This window comes from Xyrauchen texanus, chromosome 7 (genome assembly GCF_025860055.1).
Source record: "Xyrauchen texanus isolate HMW12.3.18 chromosome 7, RBS_HiC_50CHRs, whole genome shotgun sequence".
Lineage (NCBI taxonomy): Eukaryota > Metazoa > Chordata > Actinopteri > Cypriniformes > Catostomidae > Xyrauchen > Xyrauchen texanus.
This window is the reverse complement of record NC_068282.1, coordinates 46,528,046-46,554,485: the sequence shown is the minus strand read 5'-3', so window position 1 is coordinate 46,554,485 and position 26,440 is coordinate 46,528,046. Positions and strand designations below refer to the sequence as shown.

General features: G+C 38.0%; 1 protein-coding gene across 3 annotated transcripts; it reads right to left on the bottom strand.

The window, feature by feature from the left end:
• On the bottom strand, window positions 1-25,522 carry LOC127646535 (trafficking kinesin-binding protein 2-like). Of its 3 annotated transcripts, XM_052130286.1 has the most exons (17): window positions 25,417-25,522; window positions 21,510-21,703; window positions 20,327-20,485; window positions 14,509-14,550; window positions 12,912-12,988; window positions 12,711-12,827; window positions 12,061-12,270; window positions 10,739-10,817; window positions 9,118-9,248; window positions 8,603-8,677; window positions 8,002-8,139; window positions 6,649-6,728; window positions 6,342-6,521; window positions 5,075-5,370; window positions 4,481-4,951; window positions 4,302-4,401; window positions 1-3,597 (listed from the first exon to the last, which is right to left on the bottom strand). In XM_052130286.1, exons 2-17 carry the CDS (start codon window positions 21,562-21,564, stop codon window positions 2,790-2,792), a joined length of 3,018 nt encoding a protein of 1,005 aa, XP_051986246.1. In that variant the 5' UTR covers window positions 21,565-21,703; window positions 25,417-25,522; the 3' UTR covers window positions 1-2,789. The 3 variants fall into 3 exon arrangements, with proteins under 3 accessions (XP_051986246.1, XP_051986247.1, XP_051986248.1); XM_052130287.1 differs by lacking the exon at window positions 14,509-14,550; XM_052130288.1 differs by lacking the exons at window positions 20,327-20,485; window positions 21,510-21,703; window positions 25,417-25,522 and adding an exon at window positions 18,080-18,182.
• Window positions 25,523-26,440: the final 918 nt, after the last annotated feature.

The window sequence follows — 26,440 nt, the reverse complement described above, 5'->3', positions numbered from 1 at the left end:
TTTGTTTGTTTTATTAGAAAAACAATGACACTGGACACAGGATTCTAATAAGAGTTAAACACATAAGAAAACGCAATGGGTCATGGTTTCTACTGTACCTGTATGTCATCTAACTAGGTCTATTAACCATGTCATTAGCACAAAAGGAATTTCTTGTGACATCACCTTCAAGCATTAATCTTTGACCTGAACTGCAGCAGAGAGCTTGATAACGTGAACAGCAGGATGGAAATAAGGACACTTTGAAACTTAAAACTCAAATCATGCATTAAACACCATACAATTCAGCTCAGATAAAGCCACCAATGTAGCAGCAGCCATGCTGGTATAATTCTGAAAATGTGTATGATTTGATCCGAAATAGTGACGAATAGCCCCAAATTATGATATACACAGAGTAGTTTAAGTCACATTTAGCTTAGTTGGTGTTTTTGTTCATCAGCATCTAACAAAAGCTCACTAATGTCTCACCTGCAACAGCAGTTTGATCAGACGGATTTATTTCCCCTGTGCTGAGGTTATGTTTTCAACAAAACACAAAAAGATCAGTTTACCACATAAACACAACATTTTAGCTTATAAAATGATAATTCAGGCATAATGAACAAATAATTTTGGTTTAAACCTATATACAATGTCTTAGAGATTCGAGTCCCTTCTCAAACCCCCCAAAAAAACAAAAACATGAAATATATTAAAATCTCATTCCTAAATGAAATAGGTTAGTAAATAATATCATTAACTCAAGTTACGCATCATCTAATAGTCTAGTTTTATTGTATTGTTAGATAACACAGGTAATGTCTGTTTAATAAAAATAACACATTTCTAGTTAAAAAAACCCAAAAGTGCATAAAATGAGAACAGAGGAAAGTAGAAGTGAAAATAAAAAGGAAGCACATATGAGGTCACTGAACAATTAACTCAGGGGTCAAAGGTCACAGTCAAGAACACATACTGTAATACAGTGTTTATCTTGGGCTGTCGGATGGGTAAGAAAGAGAACGATTTTCTGTATTCTCGTCACTAAATTCCTTTGGATCATTGAGGGATGTCGTGGGAATATAGAATGAACAAAAACTGACATGCATCATACTCTAGTAAAGAAGCAAAAAAAAAAAAAAAAAGTGGAAATAAATATTCACAAAAATAAGAAAATCAAAAGAACAATTCCCTTCAGGTTCAGTTATAAAACTGTGTTAAGCAAAAAACGTGTAAAATCTGTGTGCATCACTTTGAACCTTTTGACACATCTAGTGTACGTATGAACCAGTCACTCCTTTCCCTTAAGTACTGTCCCTGAATATGTCAAAATAAAATAAAATAAAAACATTTAGAACAAGGTGACAAGTAGTTTAGAAGGACAGAATGAACAAAAAGTAAATAAAATCCTGAGCATTCCAGATCGTTTTTTTTTTTCCAAGACCAACTTTCCCAAACAACCAATAAATTCTGTGCAAATGAATAAATAAATGATTTGGACAAGTGAGGAGGAGGAGCTTTAGTTCAGGTACACTAGCATGCTATCAGTATATAGGACATGAATATTTAATAGCTTGCAAAAATGAATAATACAATAGCTAAGCTGTAATTAACAGTTCTACTAAACACCTGAGAGGAATCAGCCTTCTATCCCTAAAAGGAACCTCTGAATGAATCAAGACCACTAAAATGAGGCTGCGGAGATGCAACTTTCTATTTCCACTTGTTCTACATGCAAACCTCCACGAGAGTGAGTCAAAGTGACACTAAATTAAGAATAAACTTACAGAAACCTTCACATTTCCAGACTTATAATATCTGGCTTTCTTTCCTTCTTTCCTTTATTCCTTCCTGCTTTCTTTCCTTTGTTCCTGCTTTACTTCCTTTCTCATTTCCTGTTTGTTTGTTTCCTTTCCTTATGCTTCCTTTCCTTCCTGATATCTTTCCTTCTTTCTCATTTCCTGCTTGATTTCTTTCCTTCCTGATTTCTTTCCTTCTGTCATCCTCTTTCCTTCCTTCCTACTTTCTTTTTTCCCTTCTTGCACTTTCCTTTTCCTGCTTCCCGCATTCTTTCTTTCCTTTCTGCTTTCTTCTGTTCCTTCCTGGTTTCTTTCCTTATTTACTTCATGCTTTCTATCTTTCCTTCCAGCTTTTCTTTCCTTCCTTCCTTCCTTCCTTCATGCTTTCTTCTATTACTTCCTGCTTTCTCCTTTTCCTTCCTTCCTGCTTCCTTTCCTACCTTCCTTCTTTCATTCTTTCCTTCCTGCAGTCCTTCCTTTCTTTTCTTATTTCCTGCTTCCTTACCTTCCTTCCTTCCTTCCTTCCTTCCTTACTGCTTCCTTTCTTCGTCTGGTATTCTTTCCTTCTTTTCATCATGCTTTTATTTCCTTCCTATCTTCAATCAAGCCCACATCCTTGTTCCTTCCTAAAGCATATTAAACAGCACAGCTCCACAGCCCCATGAGTTAACAGACGTGTCAATCAGACAAAATAAAGGATCTGAAAGGCAGGACAATAAAAGAAAGAGAGAGAAAATGCATGTGTCAAAAAGATGAAAAGGTGGTGTTTAGGGGAAAATTTGAGATTAGTAGACTTCCTCTCAAATGCAATGATAAGGCCTTCAAAATCTTTGAACATTAACATGGCAACAAGACACATTTACTTCATTATTGTGCTTTTCAAAACAACGCAGTTCCTTCTTTAAATGTCTTTGAGCCTCTTTCTCTCTCTCGGTTTATGGGAAACGGGAGGGGAAATAGACCGTTAATAAGGATATGAAGTCAGAGTCACCCAAAAATGGCATCGATTCATCGTTTTCCGGTTTGTTTGAGGCCACTCCCATATGTTGATGAATTATGCAGAGAGGGTGGGGCATGAGAAAGGGAGGCATGTCTACGTGTGGGGTGTGGTTCCTTTAGGTTCCCCCATGGTGGAGTGGGAAGGGCCAGGGAAATAGGGTGAGGAGGCTGGACTGGAAAGGAAGGACTGGAGACAGACGCACTGCGGTGACCAACCATCGCAGGTAGACTTTGATTACGGCGAATTCCGTCCAATAAACTGCCTCCTCCTGTTGCGAGGAACGTGGCAGATGTATGGGCACCATCTGCATCCATCAATTGGTGCACTTTTTTATCCAAACCTAGCTTGCGTAGATGCTCCACGAGGTTGATGCCATAGCGGTCGGATTTGACTGACTGCTCTTGAGGGGTGTGTTCCGGGCTTAAGAGATCTGGTCTTGGGGCACGGCCGAGTTTATGCCCGTAAACATCTTGCAGAAAGAGCTCGGCAGGACGGGACGCCAGAAAGTTGTCAGACGAGGTGGATCGTGAATCGATGGGCACAGGAGAGGGGCATGGGGAGTGGGAGGGAGAGTTAGGCGGGGTGCTGGGGAGAGGATGCAAAGGAAGAGGCTTTTTAGGTGGTGCCACAAGCGTGGGACCTTGAGCAGAAATGCCTTTCTCCAGCAGGAGTTTGGCAAGGCCACGAGGGGGTGCTGCAGGGCAGCGTATGGGGAAGGAGTCACCCAGACTCAGCCTGCAGGGTGTGACGGGTGTACTGGAACCGGTCCGGAGAGAACTCGGGGTGTTGTCAATCACAGACGGACTACAGGCAGTGCTGAGAGACAGAGAGACAAACTGCATGAATAAAATGAAACATGTCTTGTTCCAAGAATTGGATGTACTAGAATTTAGCAATCTACAGGCAATTTAGCACAAGCTTGAGTGTCTCGATGCTTTTTATATAATGGTTATAATGGTCACATTTCCCCACAAAATCTTTTTTAGCAAAAGAAAATATTTTTTTTTTAAGTTACATTGTCTTTATATAATAAATAAAATATAATACATATATATATATATATATATATATATATATATATATATATATATATATATATATATATAATATATATATATATATATATATATATATATATATATATATATATATATATATATTTCTCTACAATAATCTATTGTCGCATTTCACCACAAAAAAAAAAGTAATACACAAAGAAAATATATTTTTTACATATTATATTCACTCTATATAATATATATATATATATATATATATATATATATATATATATATATATATATATATATATATATATATATATATATATATATATATATATATATATATATTTTTTTTTTTAATTATTATTAGATTTTTATTATTAATATAATAAATTATATATTTTCTATATATTAAAAAATTATATAAATATTATATTAATAATAAAAAAGTATATAAAAAAATTAAATACAGAAATGATAACAAAACCATTTGATTACGAGTAATACATGTCTTACCTGGGTGTAACCTGTGTGCTGTCACTAGGATGCAGGATCCGACAGGTAGTAAAAGTGTACGTGGAAAAGGTGGAGCTTTGATACTTTCCAGGATTTACAGCTAAACACAAAGAAAAACACATTAGACTGATTACTAAATGTCTTTAATAACAGGGGTGGGTGCAGTGACAGCGGTTTACCTGTAGAGGGCGCTTTAGAACCAAGATTCAGGTCAAAATGGGGAGCTGCTGAGCCTGATACTACAGGTGCTGAGCTGACTGTCTGATTACCAGCTGTTGCTAAGGAAACAGCTGCTGTTATGGGCACAGGGGAGCTCCTGAGGGATGCAGGAATGGGTAGGGCATTAGTTGAGGTTAGGACACACCTTTCCTTCCTCTCCTTGGGAGTGGACGATGACTGCACATGAAAGGTGATTCCTTCTTCATCCTCATCTTCCTCTTTTTGCTTTGCGTCCTGTGCCTCCTCTCCCTTTCTCTTCAGTTCCCATCGTGGCCTCTGCTGGTCTTCATCTTCTTCAAGGTCTGTCAGGTGGTAAACATCGTCCTGAGGAAGAGGGCAGAAGCCTTTGGTCACTATGCCTGGGTGGGGGTCAAGAATAGTGGCCAGGTGGGGTTTAGCAAGCTGCTGCCAGTGATGAAGCGTCAAAGAACCTGCAGGTTAGGGCAAAAGGTGATTGAGATTTCATGAATTATCTTAAAAAAGAAAGTTCCTAGTTTAATACAAGTTTAGCACAATTAACAGTGTTTGTGGTTTTAGTTTTCTTCTCTACTCACCTTCCATAGGTTTAACAATCTGCAGTTTTTCAGGCAGAAAGGTCTTGAAACAGCTTGAGGAGATAGAGAATTCTGATAGGTTGGTGAAAGAAGAGACAGTGCTTCCCATTGGTGAACTGCAGCCGCTCCCGCCTCCTAACTCTGTTGCCGCAATTCCCTGAAGCTTCCGATCTCTCTCAGCCTGGAAGAACTGTCGCTCACACAGGAAGTTCTGCCTCCGCAGAGAAAGGCGATGTATGGCAGACGTTAGGTCATTTCCACCCGGAGTGCCTGGCTGACCCAGGCGAGTGTTCTCTCTGTAACAAACAGACTCGTGTTTTTAAATGAAGCACAATGTGGGTTGGAATTATGAATGATTATGTTCTTTACTGTTGGAGTTTTGAGTCTGAAAGACTCGGCGCATAATTTGTACAATTTACAAGTATTTACAGTGGTATGTAGAACAAGTGCCAAAACAGTACTGCCTCTTTAAGAATAGCAGCAGTTCAGTGAGTGCATTAACAAAAGTGGAGTCGCACAGCTTCTTTACTGCATCCATGCTATGTGTGATTAGAATTAATTATTTCTTTTTTGTTGTTTCTGGTCAAACAAGGAGTGGTGGTGGTGTAGTGGGCTAAAGCCCAGAACTAGTAATCAGAAGGTTGCTGGTTCGATCCCCACAGCCACCACCATTGTGTCCTTGAGACAGGCACTTAACTCCAGGTTGCTTCAGGGGGATTGTCCCTGTAATAGGTGCACTGTAAGTCCCTTTGGATAAAAGCGTCTGCCAAATATATAAATGTAAACGTAAAATGCAGATGGTCATGTGGTAGGGCGGAGGGCGGGGCCGGGTCGTGATTCTACACACCCGGTCCCTTATCAGGCTAATCAGGACTCCGAGAGGGATAAAGGCAGATAGGGATGTAACCTCCTCATGGTCGCTATAATGTGGTTCTTGCTCTCGGTGGGGTACGTGGTCGTGGAGTCATGCGCGGATGCCGCAGAGAATAGTGTGAAGCCTTCACACTCGCTAGGTTGCTAGGTAACACACTCAACAAGCCACATGATAAGATGGTATGATGGTCTCAGACGCAGAGGCAACTGAGAGTCACTACGCCACCACTTTACTAATTAATCAACGGTGAGTGAAATCTGAAAATTGACCAGCCATTAACTAATTACAGAAATGTGGTCACATATGCAAATTATTTAGTCGCAATAAGGATTTTAAGAATTGATATTGGGATCGCAATTATTCAGAAAGACGAAATCTCCAGTCAAAACTCACTTGGTGGTGTTTAGATCTGCATCTCCCTCCTCTGTGTTTGGTGTGTGTGATTGATAGGGTACTGCTGTCATGATGATGCCACTGCGGGCGGAGCCAGGGATCGGAGGCGCTGAGGCTGCCGCTCTCATAACAGACTCATTCACAGACCGCACCGTCTGGAACACACGCTTATGGGCCGACCTTCAATCCAAAAGCAGACAGGGGTCAAAGGTCATTTAAGGTCAAGGACTGATGCATGACAGTGTGTGTGTGCATGTGTGTGTGCGTGTGTGTGTGTGTGTGTGTGTGTGTGTATGGCAAGTCTCACCGCTGGTCCTGAAATACGATTTCATCATCTACACTTAGTTCTCTCCTCATTGTCCCCTCAATCTCCGCTGCCAGAGAATCCTGATGCACATAAAAAAGGACTTTGATATTTGTAGTTTAGTAAACCCAAAGCAACATGCAGAGATTTGTTTGAAGTTTTGCATGTACTTGTGAGGATGAAATCGTTGAAAATATCCCTGGACGAATAGCCAATAAATTTACAATATTTTTCCTCCTTCTTGATTTGAGCTATCTTAGTAAACAAAACATCAGAAATATAGTAACGTATTACCAAATTCACATATATTAAGAAATGTAGATGTGAGTGGAAACTAGAGACAGACCGATAAATCGGTTTTACTGAATAATCAGTGCTGATCGTTGCCTTATGAATACTTTATAAAGCATTATTTGTATAGCTTTCAAATACAGTGTTACCAAATTTGCTTGTATTAAGAACCGTAGATATGAACGGAAAATAGAGATAGACCGATATATCGGTTTTACCAAATAATCTGTGCCGATAGTTGCTTTATCAATACCTTTATAATGGATTGTATACAGATTTCAAGTGAAGTGTTCCCAAATTCACTTGTATTAAGAACTATATATGGGAATGGAAACTAGAGATAGAACGATATATCGGTTTTACTGATTAATCGATTCCGATAGTTAATTTTTTAAACTATAGGTTATCGGCAAAAATCAAAAGTTACCACTAGTTTTTTTTTTATTCCTTTGTGTTCCTCGGTGGCCAGCACAAGTTTGGTTATTTTAAATAGATAATTAAATGTTCTAAATTTAATCGAGAGCATGCAACGAAAAATGTGACTATATAGAAACGTGCCTCGTCAGCACGTACATCATGTCTCCAACATCATATCTTGTGAATAATAATAAACCTTATCTAGTGATGTATATACAAAAACCTTCATATATAGACACTAAAAAGCTTAATTTGGTAAATAACGACTTATTTATAGAGCCTTGTAACTAGACAAGTCTCCGTCATTTCAAAATAAGAGTCACCAGTGTGTTTCAGGCTTTTATATAGTTAAAATTCCCACGTTATGCAACAAATCTAAAAAACAATTCTGGTTATAATTGGGATTTTGGTTAAATAATAAACTGCATTTGGAATATTTTTCATTTTAGACTCTTGGTTCTGTGCCTGTCATAGTAAAAAAAAAAACGATTTTAAAAACTATCGCCCATTATCGGCTTTGTCCACCAACCAGTTATTGGCAAAATCCACAATCGGTCGACCTCTAATGGAAGCATATGCTAATGAAAGTGTGTGCATGAAGGAGAAATCATTTAAAAGGTTCTGGAGGATATTAACTGTATTTCTCACCATTGGGTACAGTCCATAAGACAGGTGTCTGCGCAGGCCTGCAGCCGGGGTGTTCTTACTGCGCAGTTCCTTAATTTCCTCCTGAGATTCATGTAACATTCCCATGCACTCAGCATTCCTGTCCGCCAGCTCTTTCAGCTAACACACACGCATACCGACATGTTTATATTGTGCAGGGTGCTGCAGTTTGTGATTAAAGATGTTATTTTGCAGTGAACTGGTCACAGCATTGATTATTAACGAACACTTTGTCTCGTGACCTCAGCACCTGCTATAACTATCCAGCCTTTATTGTGATATTTCATAAATTCTGCGTAAGTGCAACGATTATATAGAGTCAATAGCAGATAAGAAAACCACACCACTACCACCTAATTAAGTTACATGACTTTGTGTTTTCTCCTTAGTCACAGTGACTAAGCTGCTTTGTCTTAATACTTGTAAACATCAGTTTAAAGGGTTTAAAACCTTAATTCAAGCGGATAAATCCAAAGAAGGCTTTTAAAATTGCATTTAAAAAAGGCAAAATTAGCATTCTTAACCCAGAACTGTTGGAGCTTACTGTGTGTTAATGAGGCAAAACGTGTGTGTAGATGTTTACCTCAGCAGTGAGTTGTCGTTGGGCTTCCTTTGAGGCTTGAAGGTGAATTCTCAACTCCTCTTTCTCAAGCGCTAACTGACAAACCGTAAACACACAGATATACTCAAATACATAAACGTATACATATGTTTACACATCACACAACTATAAAGTGATAATGTATGAAAGAGAACACCAATCATGCAATACTTACCACTGTGTAAACACTATTTACTTTGTCTAGGCTGGGTAAAGAAATTGCGATTTTCCATTTAATCGCAATCGTCATTTCAAAAATCCCGATAACGATTCTTAAACACCCAAAATTGATTTAACGGTTAACTTATTTACTTTAATGTTAACTTCAGTTTTGGTTGAGTTGATTATAATATCTGTTAAATATATGCAAGTAAACTGCATAGGTTTGGCCCTGTTGTTAATTTTTCAAATTATTATTTTCAGCCCTAACTGTGACTATAGTTGTAGACAAGAAATAATAACTGTTGAATAGTGCATTATATCTTGCGTCTTCTGACCTCTTTGACTCTGTGTTGAACCTCTACGATCTGTGAGAGGAGTTGAGCAATCTCCTCCTGATGTCTCAGTAAATTTTCGCTCTTCTGAGAAAGTTCATCTGAAAGACTCTCCATCTGACTGTTTGACTCACCTGAAACAAACACACATACACGTAAAATGTGTTCTTAATGTACATGTTAAGCAAATCACACCTGGTTAGCACTCGTGTACAAGACAACATTTTGCTCTGAGGATCGGACTCACGCCTTAGTCTTTCCACTGTTCGTCAAAAGCTTAAAGGAATATTCCGGGTTCAATACAATTGTAAAGGAGGAGGCGAGAACCGGCTTGGCAATATAAATAATATTTTAATTAATAACTTAAACCAAAAGACAAACACACACATGACGGATATGTCCGTAAACTATCTCTCTCTCGTCGCACCACCATCTGCCATCAGCCTTTATCCCTCTCGGAGGCTTAATTAGCCTGATAAGGGACCGGGTGTGTAGAATCACCACCTGGCTCCGCCCTCCACCCCGCCACAACAATCTAAGCTCAATCGACAGCATTTGTGGAATAATACTGATTACCACAAAAATGTATTTGGACGACTCCTTCCTTTTCTTAAAAAAAAGCTAAATCTGGGTTCCAGTGAAGCACTTACAATGGAAGTCAATGGGGCCAATACAGAAACTTTGAAATACTCACTGTTTCAAAAGTATAGACACAAGTCATAAAGACATAAACAATAAGCATGTTAACATAATTTGCTAAGGTGTTAAAATCACTTACTAACCTTTTTTTGCAAAGTTATATCCAATTTTACAACTTCGTTGCCATGACGATGTAATGTCATAAACCCTAAAACTACCCTAAAACAATTTAAACAACTTTACAGCTCAAATAATACACAAGTTTTAACAGAATAATTAATGTAAGAGCTTTTATAAAATTAAAAGCTTCATATTTCTGTCTTTAAACCCTCAAAAATGTGTCCCATTCCCTTCCATTGTAAGTGCCTCACCGTAAACTTGATTTTTGCTCTTCTTTTTAAAGAAGTCGGAAAACAATTTGTGGTAATCAACATTATGCCACAAATGCTGTAGATTACGCTTAATTTATGTTACATTTTAAACAACAGCATTTCTTTTCAAAGGCCAATCCGGTCACCTGCCACAGTTATTCAAGTCTCTATCATGTACTTCACATTAGTAGCGCTGTTTGTGTTGGATACGTGAGTGATCGTTAGTTGATGGAGGGAGTTGTAGAGCTTTTTAAATCAGTCACTTGTGAGGTATCATTTCAGTTAAGCTGCTGCCTCACGAAACATGCATTCTTGCGTTAAATAAACGTTCAATGCAACGAATGGAACAGAATGCAGGTAGCACAAGATACGTTTTTAAAAGTCGAAGTTCTTTTAAATTGACACGGAGTCATAAAAACATGGCTCTCAAGTGTGAGATGCTGTTGCAACGGTCAAAGACATCTGTCAAGTGCATGCTTACATAACAAAACCGCACAGACGGGGGCAACAAAGCCTTGTTAATGGCCCCTTGGAAGATGGCTGCCAATCTAGACAGTAAGGCAGTTCACTAGGTTTGGAACAGAACCAGAATGTCTAAATGTTCAGATACTCACGTAGCTCTTTAACGCAGTCGTTCACCAACTGTTGTTCTTTTTCTTCGTATGTGAATGTCTCTCTCTTCAGATGACAGGCCTGTAGATCACCAGAGCTCATGGTCACATCCATTCTTTCATAAAAACGCTCTTACACTCTTAAAATAACAGCTGATTGCAACTTAGTACCTGCCCTGAGTTGAAACACATTTACACTTTAAGCTCTGAAGGTTTTTTTTAAAGATTTACGGTTTCAGTGGTTTACGCAAAATTAAAAGACTTATAACTCGACAAAAAACAAAACAAGGTGGGTCAACAGCTGAAAAATCTAAAAAAAAAAAACAAAAAGAAAAAATTTTGCAAAACATTTACTTTTTTTTTTTTTCATACATTTCTTATTTGACATTATATACCTCTGGGTGTAAACAAGGTGGCTCCGAAAAACTGCTTTTGTTTTGTTCCCAATCATGTCAACTGTAACTGAGTAAGATTTTGTGTTGATTCAACAAAGCAATACAAAATTATAGCATTACAAAACTTATTTATCATAGTGTCCAAAAACGTCTCCATCTGTCCAAAAGCCTCTCCAAACAAATAAAACATAATAATTGTACATAAGAGCCATTTACACATGCAAACACAACAATGACTAAAGGTATACATAGCATGGAGACTTGTCCATAGCATCTAATGACTTTAGTCATTAGATTTCACAGAATGAAAGCCTTTTGACTCAATGAGTTTCATTCTGTGTCATTTGAGTCATCATTGAGTTTGTGTTATTTACTTGGCGCCATATCCTGGTGGCCATCTGTAACTTTGTGCTTCATGTGGATTATCTAATGATCTATGCATCAGATTACCTTGTGTGTGGGCTCGTTTGAAAGATAATCATATAATGGTATAATATATTTTATGTTACATTTTGTGAAGTTATAAGCTAAATAAAACAGAGGCAACAACAACATAATTGTCAAAGCCATCTAGTTAGCTATATTTTTGTCTGTGAGAAAAACAAATAGGCTGGTTGTATTCCATCCTTTGTGAGCTTTCCAACAACATATGACACATGGCTATTTGATGAGATTGTAATTTTGATGTACATTGCAATTTATTTTTTATAAAGTTTCAAAACTGGAACACTTCTGATTTGTCTGCAAATTTCAAAGCATTGTACATTGTTGGTCATAAAGCCTGCATGCATTGTAAAGTAGAGCTTCTAAGCTTTCAAACTTTACCTATTTTGTGTTTGTCAAGACTGTATTTATTAATATTTTTATGTTTTTTTTTTTCTTTTTTCTAGTGGGCCCATCTGAGCTTAAAGGGTAAAAACGCACATATACCTCTGATCTCAGTGAGAAATTCTCTTCCTCCAGCTCTTGTAATTTGGTCTGTAGTACCTCCAGCTGGCTAAGGGCGAGAGCAGCACCTGCAGGCGCCGGGTGGCGTAGCGGCGTGGAGCAGCTGGAGTCAGTCTCACTCTCCTCGCTGGCACTCGCGACCATGCGCAGGAGTTCATCCTTCTTTCCCAATTCATGCTGAAGTTGATGAACCTGAGAGAAAGAGAGAGAGATTGTCAGTGTATCGGTGTTAATCTAGTATAATACAAAAGTAACTTGCCAAATGACAACCTACTCAAAATCTGAAGTTCTTTTAAACAGACACGCGTCTTAAACGTGCGGTGCTCATGTGCGATATGCTGAAAAGCCAGCAAGACAAATCAGCAACGGTCAAAGACAGCTGTCTAGTGCATGTTTAACTAGAAACATAATTCAAAAAAATTGCACCGATGGTTGCAAAAAATATGTTTAGAAATTATGCAATTTTTAAAACAGAAAGCAACTGTTATGCTACTGAAAAAAAGTATCAAGTTAGTAGCATTGGTACTTGCAGTTACTCACTGTCCTTTATTGGTGGGTATGCAGCTTACATGTTTAATCACAACCGGTTTACATGTCCTGCATGTGCCTTTAAATATTTGTGTGTGTTGTACCTGGTCTAAGGCCTGCGCTAGCTGCTCTTCCAACGATTCATTCCTTTCTTGAAGTACATGATTCCTCTGCAGAAGCGACTGTCCAATCCGAGCAGCCAATTCCAGATCCCGATCCCTCTGTGAAATCAAAGCACAATCAGGGACCATTTCAAATCACTTTCACTTTTTCCTCACAGTTAGCTGACGAATCACATGACTCACTTCAGCCAGTAGGTGTGTGACCACATCAATGTCATTGTAGGTCTTTGTCATCTGCTCCACCCGATCAGCACTCAGAACTACAGCAAGAAAGACAAGTAACGGGACGGATAAATAAACAGAAACGCAAGCATGCATGCATAGAAAATATAAACAGTCCCACAAATATTAAAAGTTGGTTTCTTTTTGGCAAAACAAACCAAAACAGGAAGTGATATACCACCCACACAACATATTAAATGCTCTACACATGCACACACATACAAGCAGTGCAATCATGGGGGCGGCCATGTTAGAATCATATGACCAGCTGAATACTACTCGGCCATGTTAGAATCACATGACCAGCTGAATACTACTCGCTTAATCTCAGTAACCATCCTGTTATTTGACACATTCACTCATTGATTATGTAATCATGGCAGACAGTTTATCCAAGTGCTTACAAGCCCATCAAATCTGCACTTATGGGGGAAAGTCACCAGTCTGCCCACTGTGCACCAAGTGAGCAACCATGGAGCACATCCTCAGCTGCTGTACAAAGACACTTGGAGAAGGACGGTACCGATGGAGGCATGACCAGGTCCTGAAAACCAGCGCTGAAGCTATCAGCACAGGAGTTGAGTGGGCAAAGAGGGTCCGACCCTCCGAGCTGGGGAGCAGCCAATAAACAAAAAAGGAACATCTACAGGCATCCTGACCTCTGGAAGGGACTGGCAGCTTCTGGTGGACCTCGAACGGCAGCTGAAGTTCCCTAGCCATATTGCAGCCACTACCCTGTGACCGGACATTGTCCTTGTGTCTGAGTCCACTAAGCAAGCTGTGCCGCTGGAACAGGCATTCCCTTGGGAAGATCGCTTGGATGAGGCCTTTGAAAGGAAGCTCTCCAAGTATGTAGGGTTGGTCAGCAACTGTCAGCAGGCTGGATGGATAACGAGAGCCAGAACCTTCAGCAAGTTGGGCATTGAAGGAGAGAGGAAGAGGAGAGCCATCCGCAGTACCACCGAAGTGGCAGAGAGGGCCTCAAGATGGCTGTTGCTCAAAAGAGGTGACCCATGGAGTCATAAGTAGCTAGCCATCTGGACACAAGCTGGGATCTGATCATGCCTGGTTGGGTCACCTGGAGGAGGGTGTATGATATTGAAAGTCCCGAAACACACGATGATTCCGGCACATAACTGAAGATGTGTCCAGAGGCATCAGTATATGTAGGCCCTATGTATACAACTGTGAATACTAAAGTTCTACTATGGCATCTGAAATTGAAAACTAGTGATTTTAAATTATGCTGAATCCATGTCGCTGGTTGTCAGTTTAAGTCCAAGTGACAGAATGCAACTTTAACAGCATTTGTTTCTAGACAGTACTTCTCTATCAGAGGAGTAAGAAAAGCTATTTATTATAATGTTTTTATTGATCACTTTAATATGAGTATTATAGACTTTTGCTTTGCTACAACCTAGTAAACAGTCATCAAACCATACATGCAGAGGACATGCAGCTAGCTACTTGCTAAAAAAATAGAGGCAAGCACTAGAAAGGACTATAGAGTGTTAGAGAGAGTACAGGAAAAAAGTGGAAACTAGAGAGAGTGTGTTACCTTTAGAGGAGGTGTAAGAGGAGGGACCCACAGCTAGAAAAGCTGCAGAATGAACAAAAGAAGGATAGAGGGAGAGAGAGAGAGGACAGAAAAAGACGAGAAGGCAGAGAGATATTAGATGCTGAGGAAGTGTTGGTACACTGCCATACAAAAGTTATAGAACTCTAAAAGCAATAGTTCCCCCAAAAATTAAGATTCTCATATCATTTACTCACCCTCATGCCATCCCAGATGTGTATGACTTTCTTTATTCAGCTGAACACAAAGTAAGATTTTTAGAAGACTATCTCAGCTCTGTAGGTCCATACAATGCAAATGAATGGTGGTCAGATATTTGAAGCTCCAAAAAACACATAAAGGCAGCCTAAAAGAAACCCACACGAAACATGCCATTGCAGTCTCTAGGCATGATCATGATTTCAAGCTTGTGTACCAATGCTTGACGCTTGTGCAGAGCGCTAGGAAGTGTAATCGAGCTAATGATGTTAATATATCGCTGCCTCAAAAATTTATTAATAAAAATAATGTGCTGATCAATAATCGATATATCTTTATTTTATGGCATCCCTAATAATTATTATAATTATTTGAACTATTATGTATTATTTATATTCGATTATCTTTATTTGGGGACCTTTCTCAGCAATATTAATTTATGGAATTAATTGCAATTAATGCAATAAATTAATCGGCATGCCATGTAATTAATTAATTTAAAAATGTAAATGATTATTAAATTATCTTTGTTTGAGGGCCTTTCTCAGCTAATATTATTTTATGCGATTAAATTAACAAAGTATACTTTGGTCTTAATGCATGTTACAGCAGCCTAATATTCTTAGATAAAAAACTAAAATAAAAACAGTATTTCACATCTTGCCTTAGCATTCAAAATGTTCCAATGCATCCATCAAAATTCCTCACAAAAACACATTTGAAAGATCAATACCTACTCCCTTGCATTCTTTTGACAAATGAACACAGTCCATACCTGAAGTCATGAAGTGGGCTGGGAGATCATCACAAAACGGAAACATCCTGGCAATCAATCACAACTTTAACTTCCTCGACACAAACACACACACAGCGACACTGAGAACCACAGATCCGCAAATACTCATGACACGCTGCAGTTCCGTTACAGCTGCTTGGATCTGCTCTTGATCTGATCTAGATGTCCATATCATCTAAACTAATGGTGTCACCGAGAGATCTGGCAAACCTCAGCAATACGTAACGCATTAGTCATCACAGACATGCGGAGACCTTTGCCCTGTAGTAAAACATCAGATGGTGACAGTCAGTTCAAAACAGCTGCCCTTGCAAAAACTATTTATTTAAGTCAAACTTGTTACTGTATTTGTACAGATACTATAGTAACACTAACTGCAGTAGCTGTGGTATTTTGGTGAATTGTTGATTGAACAGTCTGGTTCCTTAAGTAAAAAATCTCATAATTGTTTTCCATAAGGGAATTGATTATTAACGACGATAAATCTTATAAATCTTTAAAGACAAACCTATCGTGAGCTCAAAAGTTGTTAATCAATGGTATCTGCTTCTGATCACAGCAATAAGAACTCTGTAGCGACCACACATGATACAGTCAGTTTAATCCTGCTGACGAAGTTTTAAACAGGTGGTGCTAAGGAGGAGGAGGATTTCAATGAGAAAACTCTCGTAGTATGTGTGTGTGTGTATATACACACACACACACACACACACACACACACACACACACACACACACACACACACATATATATATATCAATATTTGCAATAAGCTTTAAATATTTTTTTATTTGAATAATTTTTATATTTTAACAGTTTTTAATTCAATTACTATTAATTATAAATTTTAAGTCCTTTTCTACTATAAATCTCCACTTTCAAACAGCCCTCCTAAGCACTCTTCTCTTTGTTTTTGGTGAGCTACATTCTTTATGCATATCACCACCTACTGGGCAGGGAAGAGAATTTATAGTAAAAAAGGGCTTCAATATTGATCTGTTTCACACCCACACCTATCTTATCGCTTATGAAGATATAAACGTAACAACTACGGTCGTATGGATTACTTTTATGCTGCCTTTATGTGATTTTTGAGCTTCAAAGTTCTAGCCACCATTCACTTGCATTGTATGGACCTGCAGAGCTGAGATATTCTTCTAAAAATCCTCGTTTGTGTTCAGCAGATGAAAGAAGGTTATACACATCATGAGGATGAGTAAATGATGATAGAATTTTCATTTTTTGGGTGAACGATCTCTTTAAGACAAAAATCAAGTTGTAAATTATTTTCCTTGATATTGTAACTGTGACATACTGTATTTCGATTAATAGAATTAACATACTTATTTTGTATGGGCATATGTAGCCATATTGTGCATCTTTATGCTCTTCATCCAAAACAATCTTAAAACTGTGTCCTGAATTACTTTATTGCTGTTTTAGTGAATCAAAACACCTAAAAAAAGGTCCACTTCAGAACTGAACGCAATGGGACTGGACTTGGAATAGAATGCTGTAATCGACACATTTCATGTTTAGTTAATTGTGGCAGCTTTAATTGTAATCTTGATTATTTAAATAAGCCCTGCACTTCTGTTGTATTCTTTGATATCAGTCTTTTCTCTCCCTCTATAATGGCATTCCACTCTCATTCATGCCCTCTTATGTTCAGCTTTTCAATTATAAATTAAAAATAGCCTCCATCTGCCCTCTCTATCTCTCTGTTTATTTTTAGTATCAGGCTCACCTCCCAACTCTGTGAAACTAGGGAAAATAGTCTCTGCATGACTCTGGCCATGCTCCCCTCTTTTCAGATCAACCCTACATACCCCCAACCCCTCCTAACTGATTATTCGCCCTTTAGTGTCCTGTGTCCACTACGACCCCTGCCAACAGACTACTGCTGGCCCCAGATTCCCCTCTGCTAATGGATCAGGCACAGCAGAGTGCCCAAAGATGAGTTTTGCTCAGGGTGTGCTGACTGCCCCTGCTGACGCAGGGACTTGAACTGCTCTGAAGAAAATGCATATTTGTATTACGGAATTAACGTACAGGTTATGTGCAATGATTAATTCTGATACTTTTTAACACATACTTTTTTATATAATCAATCACACTAAGTTAACGCCTTAAATCGACAGTCCCAGTTGTAATATTCTGTAGGAAACACTGTGTTGAACATGTCATTATGTCATGCACTGACATCAGCACAACATGAGCAGTCACAGACGACATCAGTGTCCGATCTCAGACGCAGAGAAACTCACGCCCTCACTTCCTGTACACACTGCTGAGAAAAGCACACGCCCAAACCAACACTGGCACAACAAGTTAAAGGAAATGCCATTTTGCCACTAATACATGTTCATAAGCACACAAAAATGTGCACACACACAAATCTCAGTGCACATGAGTTCACCCAGCATGCTATGTCTGTTGTAGATGACCTTGCATTGCCAGAAGTCATGTACGCTCTGTAGCAACACAAACAAAAATAAACCTCCAATGCTTCAAATGTCTCTATCCTCACTGCATTCACGAATCTTGCTATCGTCTCACCTTCTACAGCAAACTGATCATATAGCTCCTCATTGTGTATGTTAAACACCGGCATGATTGTTGTTATCTTCTCCTCTCCTCTCCTTTCTCTATTCATCCATCTGTCCCTACCCCCCGCGATACCCGCTCGACTGTGCTGTCCAATGCACTTAAGAGACCTGACCAGAGAATTCCTGTGCCCTTGCCAGGGGCAGGCACACACAGTATATGCAAGTCAGTGTTGGGGAATTAACTTACTAAAAGTAGCGATGCTACTAACTTAACCTAATGGCAGACAACTTTCTGAAAATGTTAAGTAATTGGGATGTCCTGATAGCATGCTCATGTACTTGTACTCATGCTTGTAAAAAATCCTCTGATACCAAAAAACAATACCATCTGGCGTACAAATGCCAATACGTAAACTATCAGTGCACAAATTAATCAAGTTATGTCCTAGTGTTGTTAAACCGCAAATGCTGCATTTAAATGAGATACATATATAGTTTGCATGTGCTGCATGCTTCAAATGTGAGTGCTTGTGAATGTGTGGAGCAGGTGTTGTGCTAACATAAAAACACAAAGTGCTCATACCTTTAAGAGCTCCTTGTCTCATACACAGAAACACCATCATGAGCATCGCGAGCTTCGTTTATATCAAATAACAGCGAGCAGAGCGCCAATTCAATTTGTAGTGTGAGGCACATACAGACTACACATTTATTAAATTAAATTTAACAGCCTTTTGCAGTTTAATAACCACAATGGGTCATGAAGTGACCTGCTTTTCCAGAAGTTAGAAGCTACAATCATACACACAGAGAAACGGAAAGGGCTTCAAAATAAAACTTTACGCCAAAATCAAAGCTCACTTTAAAATGGAAAAAGTATGACAGAAATACATCACTACTGTAAAGATATGTAATAGCCACTGTACTACAACTACTACTACTAATAATAATAATAATAAATAGTAACTGTATTATATTTATATACATCTCAAATCTGTGCTGCTCTGTTATGCAGTATTTTATTTGACAAAAATAACTCTAATGTTATATATTGGATGTGCTGTGTGGTTCTGTATAAATGCACTTCATTTGATACAAATATTAGACTATTATGTTGAAAATTAATTGTTCGATTTGAATGAATTCATTTATTTAGACACCATTTTGATAATGAAACTGTTTTGGAAAAAAAAACTATTGATGTGTAATTCAGAAAAAATAAAACATAAAAATAGGTATTGTATTGCCGAGTACTGAAAGAAAATATTGGTACTCGATCTTCCTCTCAAAAAAATGGTATCGGAACATCCCTAGTTAGTAGATTCAGTTTTGGCATACTAGATATTCTTACGCTGCTGCTGCAGAGCAAGTTCCTGACGGCGTCTAAACAGAGACTGAAAAATCTGTGAGACACGGTGCAAAGACATCCATCGAGCACATGTAAAAAAAAAAAATTAAAAAAATTTAAAAACAGCGCAGATGAACATAAAAACACATTTGATGTGTACAACCCCAAAGATATACATAAGATCCTGCTGACGCAGGTTTAAACAGGTGGTGCTGAGGAGGAGGAGGAGGATTTCAATGAGAAAACTCTCATAGTGCGAGGCAGTAAGACCGGCTTATCAGCAAACGACAGAGGCAAGAAATTTACATTTACATTTATGCATTTGGCAGACGCTTTTATCCAAAGCGACTTACAGTGCAACTATTACAGGGACAATCTAATAATTTAAATATTAAGACAAAGCGGGAATAGTGGCTGACAGATTACATGTCAGGGACCAGCTTTTGCCATGTTGAGTTTAAAATCAACTTAAAATCATTATCATAAGTGACTTCAAATGTAACCAACTACTTAATCCAATTTGAATAAAATTCCTTGACTTTGTTCACATATAGTATCTGAAAACCAGAATGTTTTTGAACATTTTCTTTAAAATGTTTTTGGTTTTATTTCAATTTGTTACATCTGTTGTGTTCCCGGTCAAAAATGACCAGCCATTGGAAATGAATGGATTAGACTACAAATTACAGAAATATTAAGAGTTCAGGAGCATCCCTTTAGATGAGCACTTATGTGGATGTGTGTTTGCACACACAAACTTGAAATATAGTGCAGTTTGTATACTTGACACCATGTTATCTTGATAGAAATAGCAACATTACAGTTATGCACATATGTTTTGCTAGACACACACACACACACACACACACACACACACACACACACACACACGCACACAGGGTAACTTACTCATATAGCGGAAAGTTTCCTCTGCCAGCACGGGTGAGATGGCGCCGGGTTCCTCTGGAGAGCAGGAGGGTGAGATGACCCAGTCCTGACCTTCGTACAGATACAACGAATCCCCTCCACACACATTGATGGCCTTGTCACACACATTACTGCCCTCATCTACAGGAGAGACAAACATTTCAGCCAGAAGGTGAACATTTTACTTCATTGAATGTGGGTCAGAAAAGGCCAGGAAAAAAAACATTTTGTGTAACAACCACATGCTGGCAATTTGTGGTTGCACGTTGCAATTATGCAGCCATGCAACACCATCTGCTGTCCATTTAAAGCAATAGTTCACCCAAAAATGAAAATTTCTCATAATTTACTTATCATGCCATCCCAGATGTGTATGACTTTCTTTCTTCTACAGAACAAATATTTATATTTTTAGATGAATATCTCAGCTCTGTAGGTCCACAAAATGCAATTGAAAGGTGGCCAGAACTTTAAAGCCCCAAAAAGCACATAAAAGGCAGCATAAAAGTAATACATTAGACTCCAGTGGTTTAATCCAGGTCTTCAGATGCGATCTATTTGGTTTTGGGTAAGAAAAGACAAAAATGTTACTCCTTTTCACTGTACATCTTGCTGTTGCAGTCCCTAGACATGAACGATTACACTTCCTAGTGCTTGAGGCATGCGCAGAGCTCTAGGTGGAGCTCAGAAGTGTAATCAAGCTTAAAATCATGATCGTCAAGGAGACTGCTGATGTCAAGGATTTGAATTTTGGTCTGTTCTCCCCCAAAACCGATTAGATCGCTTCTGAAGACATGGATTAAACCACTAGTCGTTTGGATTACTTATATGCTGCATTAATGTGCTTTTTATAGCTTCAAAGTTTTTGACCCCCATTTACTTGCATTGTATGGACCTACAGAGTTGAGATATTCTTCTAAAAATCTTAATTTGTGTTCTGCAGATGAAAGAAACTCATACACATCTAGGATGACATGAGGGTGTGTAAATGATGAGAGAATGAAACTGTAAAACTTTAAAACTATTATAACTCTGTCTCAGATTGCTCTGTAACATATTTTCTATTTAGGTGAAAAAATTATTATTATTTCTGGTTACAGTCATAAACTAACTATGAATTGACTGTCTGAGAATCTCTCGCACGCACACACACACACACACACACCTGTTCCCGCAGCTGTTTCCTTCTTCTCCACGCTCATGGGCTTCACCTCGAACATTCTGATTGGTCAGTTGGGCGAATGAGGGCGGGACTCCTCACTCATGCCCAAACCGCACGAGCAGAAGATTTAAAACAGCTGATGTCACATCCTGTTTTGCATCAAAACACCACGGAGATGCACAGACTCCAGCTTCTATCTAAAGACACAAAATACACTGTGATATTGACAGAAAGTTATGAGAGTGTCATCCAAGACCATTTTTTAAATGATGCATCTGTATATAATCCCTCCCCCTACAATCCCTCTCTCTCTCTAACGTTCCAGCTCTGCCAGACAGTTTTTCCTCCAGTTGTTTGGCAGATTAATCCTCCACTGAACATTTGAGTATGCTTAAGCAAGTGTGTGTGTATTTGAGTGAAGGACAACATTTTAATCCTGTGTGGTGATATTTGTGATATTAGTTCTGATAAGGTGCTATATCATTTGTTTGCATATGTTTGATATTTTATTACATCATGCAGTGTCATGCGACTTTACCATCCAAATGCTTGGGGCCACTGTATGTAAAGCTAAAGTGTATTTTCCTCTAGACAGGCCATGTAACAGTTGTCTTGAGAGTGGGGAATGAGGGGCACTTCCTGTTGTACTGAAGGTTCTCGTGTGATTTAAATGAGCAGAATAGAACTTCCTGTTATTGAGGTCTTCAGGGGGGAAATCCCACAGTACTGTACACGATGGGAATCTTGGAATGGCTTGAATATGGAATGAAAACGGAGTGCAGAAATGCCCCTTACAAAAATGTACCTTGATACAACAAAGTATTCCAGTAACTTCAGCAAACAACAGCAAATATCATATTCATTGACTTAAAAATGTTTTTTAAAAAAAATTCAAAAATCTGGGTTACAGTGAAGAATTTACAATGGAAGTTAAAAGGGCCAATCTGTAAACATTTAATTCCTCATTATTTTCAAAGTATACCACAAGACGTAAACAATGTACGTGTTAACATGTTTTTAGTGAGAAAATCCATATAATCCATTAAAAAATTATATCTAATTTTACAATTTAAAACCCTGTCCTTCCGCAAAAACATCAAATTAAATAACTTAACAGCTCACCTAATACGTGAGGTTTAACAGAAGACTTAATGCAAGTACTTTTATAAAATTATAAGCTTCACATTTCTGCCTTTAAACCCTCAAATATTGGCCCCATTCACTTCCATTATAAGTGCCTCACTGTAACCTCAACTTTTGTTTTTTTTTAAAGAAAAATCAGTCAAAAAAATGTTTTTTGTGGTAATAAACGTTATGCCACAAATGCTGTATTGTATTGAACCCGGAATATTCCTTTAAAAAGCTTTCAGAATTTTTCTCTTATTTAAATATACTGTATATAGAATTTTGTATCGCCTTATCTCCCAATTTGGCATGCCCAATTCCCACTACTTAGTAGGTCCTCGTGGTGGTGCGGTTACCTCAGTCCGGGTGGCGGAGGACAAGTCTCTTTTGCCTCCACTTCGTGATAAAATGCACTGTCAATTCGTGCATCCTATTCGTGCATCTTATCATGTGACTCATCGTGCATTACACAGTGAAGACTCACAGCATGTGGCGGCTCATGCTACCCTCCGTGATCCACCCACAACTTACCACACGCCCCATTGAGAGCGAGAACCACTAATCGTGACCACGAGGAGGTTACCATATGTGACTGTACCCTCCCTAGCAACCAGGCCAATGTGGTTGCTTACGAGACCTGGCTGGAGTCACTCATCACGCCCTTGATTCCAACTTGCGACTCCAGGGGTGGTAGTCAGCATCAGTGGTCGCTCAGGTATCCAGGCCCTGATTTTAATATATTTTAGCGATGAAAGTGGTGGCTAATACCAACTTACCACAGTTTTATATTAATTACACAGATACTGTAACTGTGGTATTGTGGTGGAAACTGTGGTTATAACAATTTTGCAAACTGACTGCACTTATGAAACACAATGAAGGTGTTTTATCATTCCTTGCAAATGCTTGTGAAACATTCTGAATACCTCTAACAAAAGTGAAAGTGAAATTAGCCTGCATTAGCTTGTGTTTAATGTTACTCAGAAGGACAATTTAACCTTGGACTGCAACTCATATGTTTAAACATCAAAGCTGAAAAACCTGTTTTATTATTGACGATACATTATGATAAGTGATGTTTATCAAGGTACACTGTAAACCCTAATGTTGCCATTACTGGAATAATCAAGTTGCCTTAAAGGTGCACTCAAGTCATTTTTTACTCATTAAATACGTTTTACTACTAAATAAATGAATAGTAATTTTGAAACATAAGGATAAAATAAATTATTTAAATAGTTGTTATTAAGAAGTCATAGAGGCTTTAGCTCTTTTGTAGTATTATTTATGTTATTTTGGTGCAAATAGTTGTTTCGTAATGAGTTAAGTCTACTTGGATCTAGATACATTAACTTAAATAGTAAAGTTCATTCTATATGAACACCAAGTGAACTTAATTACACAAGTTTTGGGGAAGCCATTACTCCATTGAGGGATTTTCAATCCAAGCATGACATATTACTATTATTTTAGTTATTAAACATTGACACAACTCGCACACAGTTTATGCTTATATTATTGTTCTTGTCAAATGATATGCAGAAGCACAGGAGGGTTACATCATATTTGTCACATAATACACGACCATCTGCCATGGACAACCAATACACAGTTATGTACAATCATCCTCTTTTTGTCTTTCTTAAGGAAGTTCTCATTATTTTTGGGAAGTTCAAAGCTTGTAACGACAATCTCTGTTCTTGTAATATCAGGACGTATGCCCAGAAACTCTGACCAGCCTATGATACAAAACCCTGTGTGCAGAAGTCGCAAGTACCAACAAAGGACAGTAAGAGGACCAGACCAATGGCATTTCCATAATTAAAGCACAGCAAAAAAATAGACACTTCCTAAAAGTACACTGATAATTGTCAGGGTGTGGCTGTGTTGATCAAATGTTTCTCTACCTCTGAAATGGCATGAATCCAAACAGTTGAAGCAGCATTTATTCTAGATCATCTCTGTTCCAGACATTAATGCAGAAATCATGACAGCTGGCACTGAGATTAAACCAAAGTGATTCTCCAGCAAACCCAATGTGCTCTATCTAACAACTGATATAAATTGTTATACTTGTCCCATATATTCTTTATATTCATAAAGTCTCTCACTTTCTGTTGGGAGGTGTAGAACTGTCAATATACCTCCATTACTTCAATGTCAATATACATTACATATGTACAATATACTACAACTGGCATCAACTGATATAAACAGTATTAGGATTTTTTTTTCAAAACCACACCAAATATTAGGACAGTAAATAATACTTCTGGTCTAAATTGAAAAGTCAACCAGTGCCGTTCATAAAACGGACGAAATATATAAATCAGTCTAATGTCATTGATGCTGATGAGCAGATTAATTTCTTTATTAAGATATTTGTGCTTTATCACAAATGCTGCTCACTGTTAAAGACGAATATGATGAAAATAAATCATTCCTATCGACATCTGAACAAAAATACATAACCAAACGCAACACAGAGATGGTCTGTACGATGCACTGATAAGAAATAACACGTTTGATGTCTGATTACAACAGATTTCATAATCCCTGCAGCAGAAATGTCATGTCAGATCACCCAGCTCTTTAAACGATGAGATAGAATCATAAACACACCTACACCTCCCTTCAGAAGCATGCAAAAGAGCTAATCGCCATACAATCACGCGCACATCCTTGATTTTGACCCGTCAGATTCACCCAAAACTCACATACACACACAAACACACTCTGGTAAAGCATGAGTTCTCATACAGGTGGAAGTCACTCTCTTTTTTACCTTCATTTCACTTCAATCCGTTTTTCTGAGCGCTACTGGCGCATGTGTCTGCTGTCACTTCGAGCGTTGGAGACAATAAAGAGGAACGTTCAAGCGCGCGAGGAGGGAGGAGTATTTGGGGCAGAGTTTGGGGCGCCAGTGGCTTCAGAGTTCCTGAATGACGTCATTTAAACTAATAAAAGTCTCAATGAGTGGATCTCACGCCACTATTTAAAATGATGAGATATTGTGCAGCTAAATTAAAGTCATTTTAAATTGTATAAATATAAAAATTATATATTTGAGGAAACGTGAAAAGCCTTGAAGTTCATTAGGATGTATACAGTGTACAGTGTACCAGTGTACGATTCCCTCACATTATATGATCAATTTAAAGTAAAAAAATAAATCTTGAATTATAAGTTTGAAATTCAGGAAAGATGGAAAAATGGACGGGATGAAGATGGGGACTTTTATTGTGTAGGCCTACTACAAATCACAGGTCTTGGGATTCAATTTCTTCCAGTTAATCCCCATAATATTTCACAAATAATTTGTATATACTGTGTATATATATATATATATTTGTGTTAAGTAGTGTAATACATGTAACGGGATTACATATTTAAAATACAAAATATAAGTAAATGTATTCCACTGCAGTTACAATTTAAATAATTGGTTATTAGAATACAGCTACATTCAAAAAGTATTTGATTACTGAAGAGAATACTTTGCATTTTATTGTCATTTTGTTTAATTTAATATTTAGTCCTTTCAGATGGAAAACATACATATAAATGATGCGATCCAAAGTGCATTTGAACAGCGGTGAAACACTTTCTTATGATGTGTTACATTCATACGAGCAGACAGAGAAGTAAGATTGAAGTAAGTTTGGAGCAGAAGAAATAGAAATAAACCTTGTGTAAATTGTCAGCTTTACGCTAAGCTAAAATGCTAATTCTAGCCATTTTACATGTACATGTTACCAGACATGATCATATTTTTTTATCAAGAAAATTCACGTTGGATCATAATTCAT

What these genes read in the sequence shown, in the direction of transcription:
- LOC127646535 (XM_052130286.1), bottom strand. Translation starts at nt 21,564, where the DNA reads ATGTTCGAGGTGAAGCCCATGAGCGTGGAGAAGAAGGAAACAGCTGCG. An exon ending in TCACACACCTACTGGCTGAA is followed by an intron (nt 12,828 to 12,911) that starts GTGAGTCATGTG and finishes TTGATTTCACAG; the next exon opens with AGGGATCGGGATCTGGAATT. An exon ending in CGACTGCGTTAAAGAGCTAC is followed by an intron (nt 9,249 to 10,738) that starts GTGAGTATCTGA and finishes TGTTTGTTTCAG; the next exon opens with GTGAGTCAAACAGTCAGATG.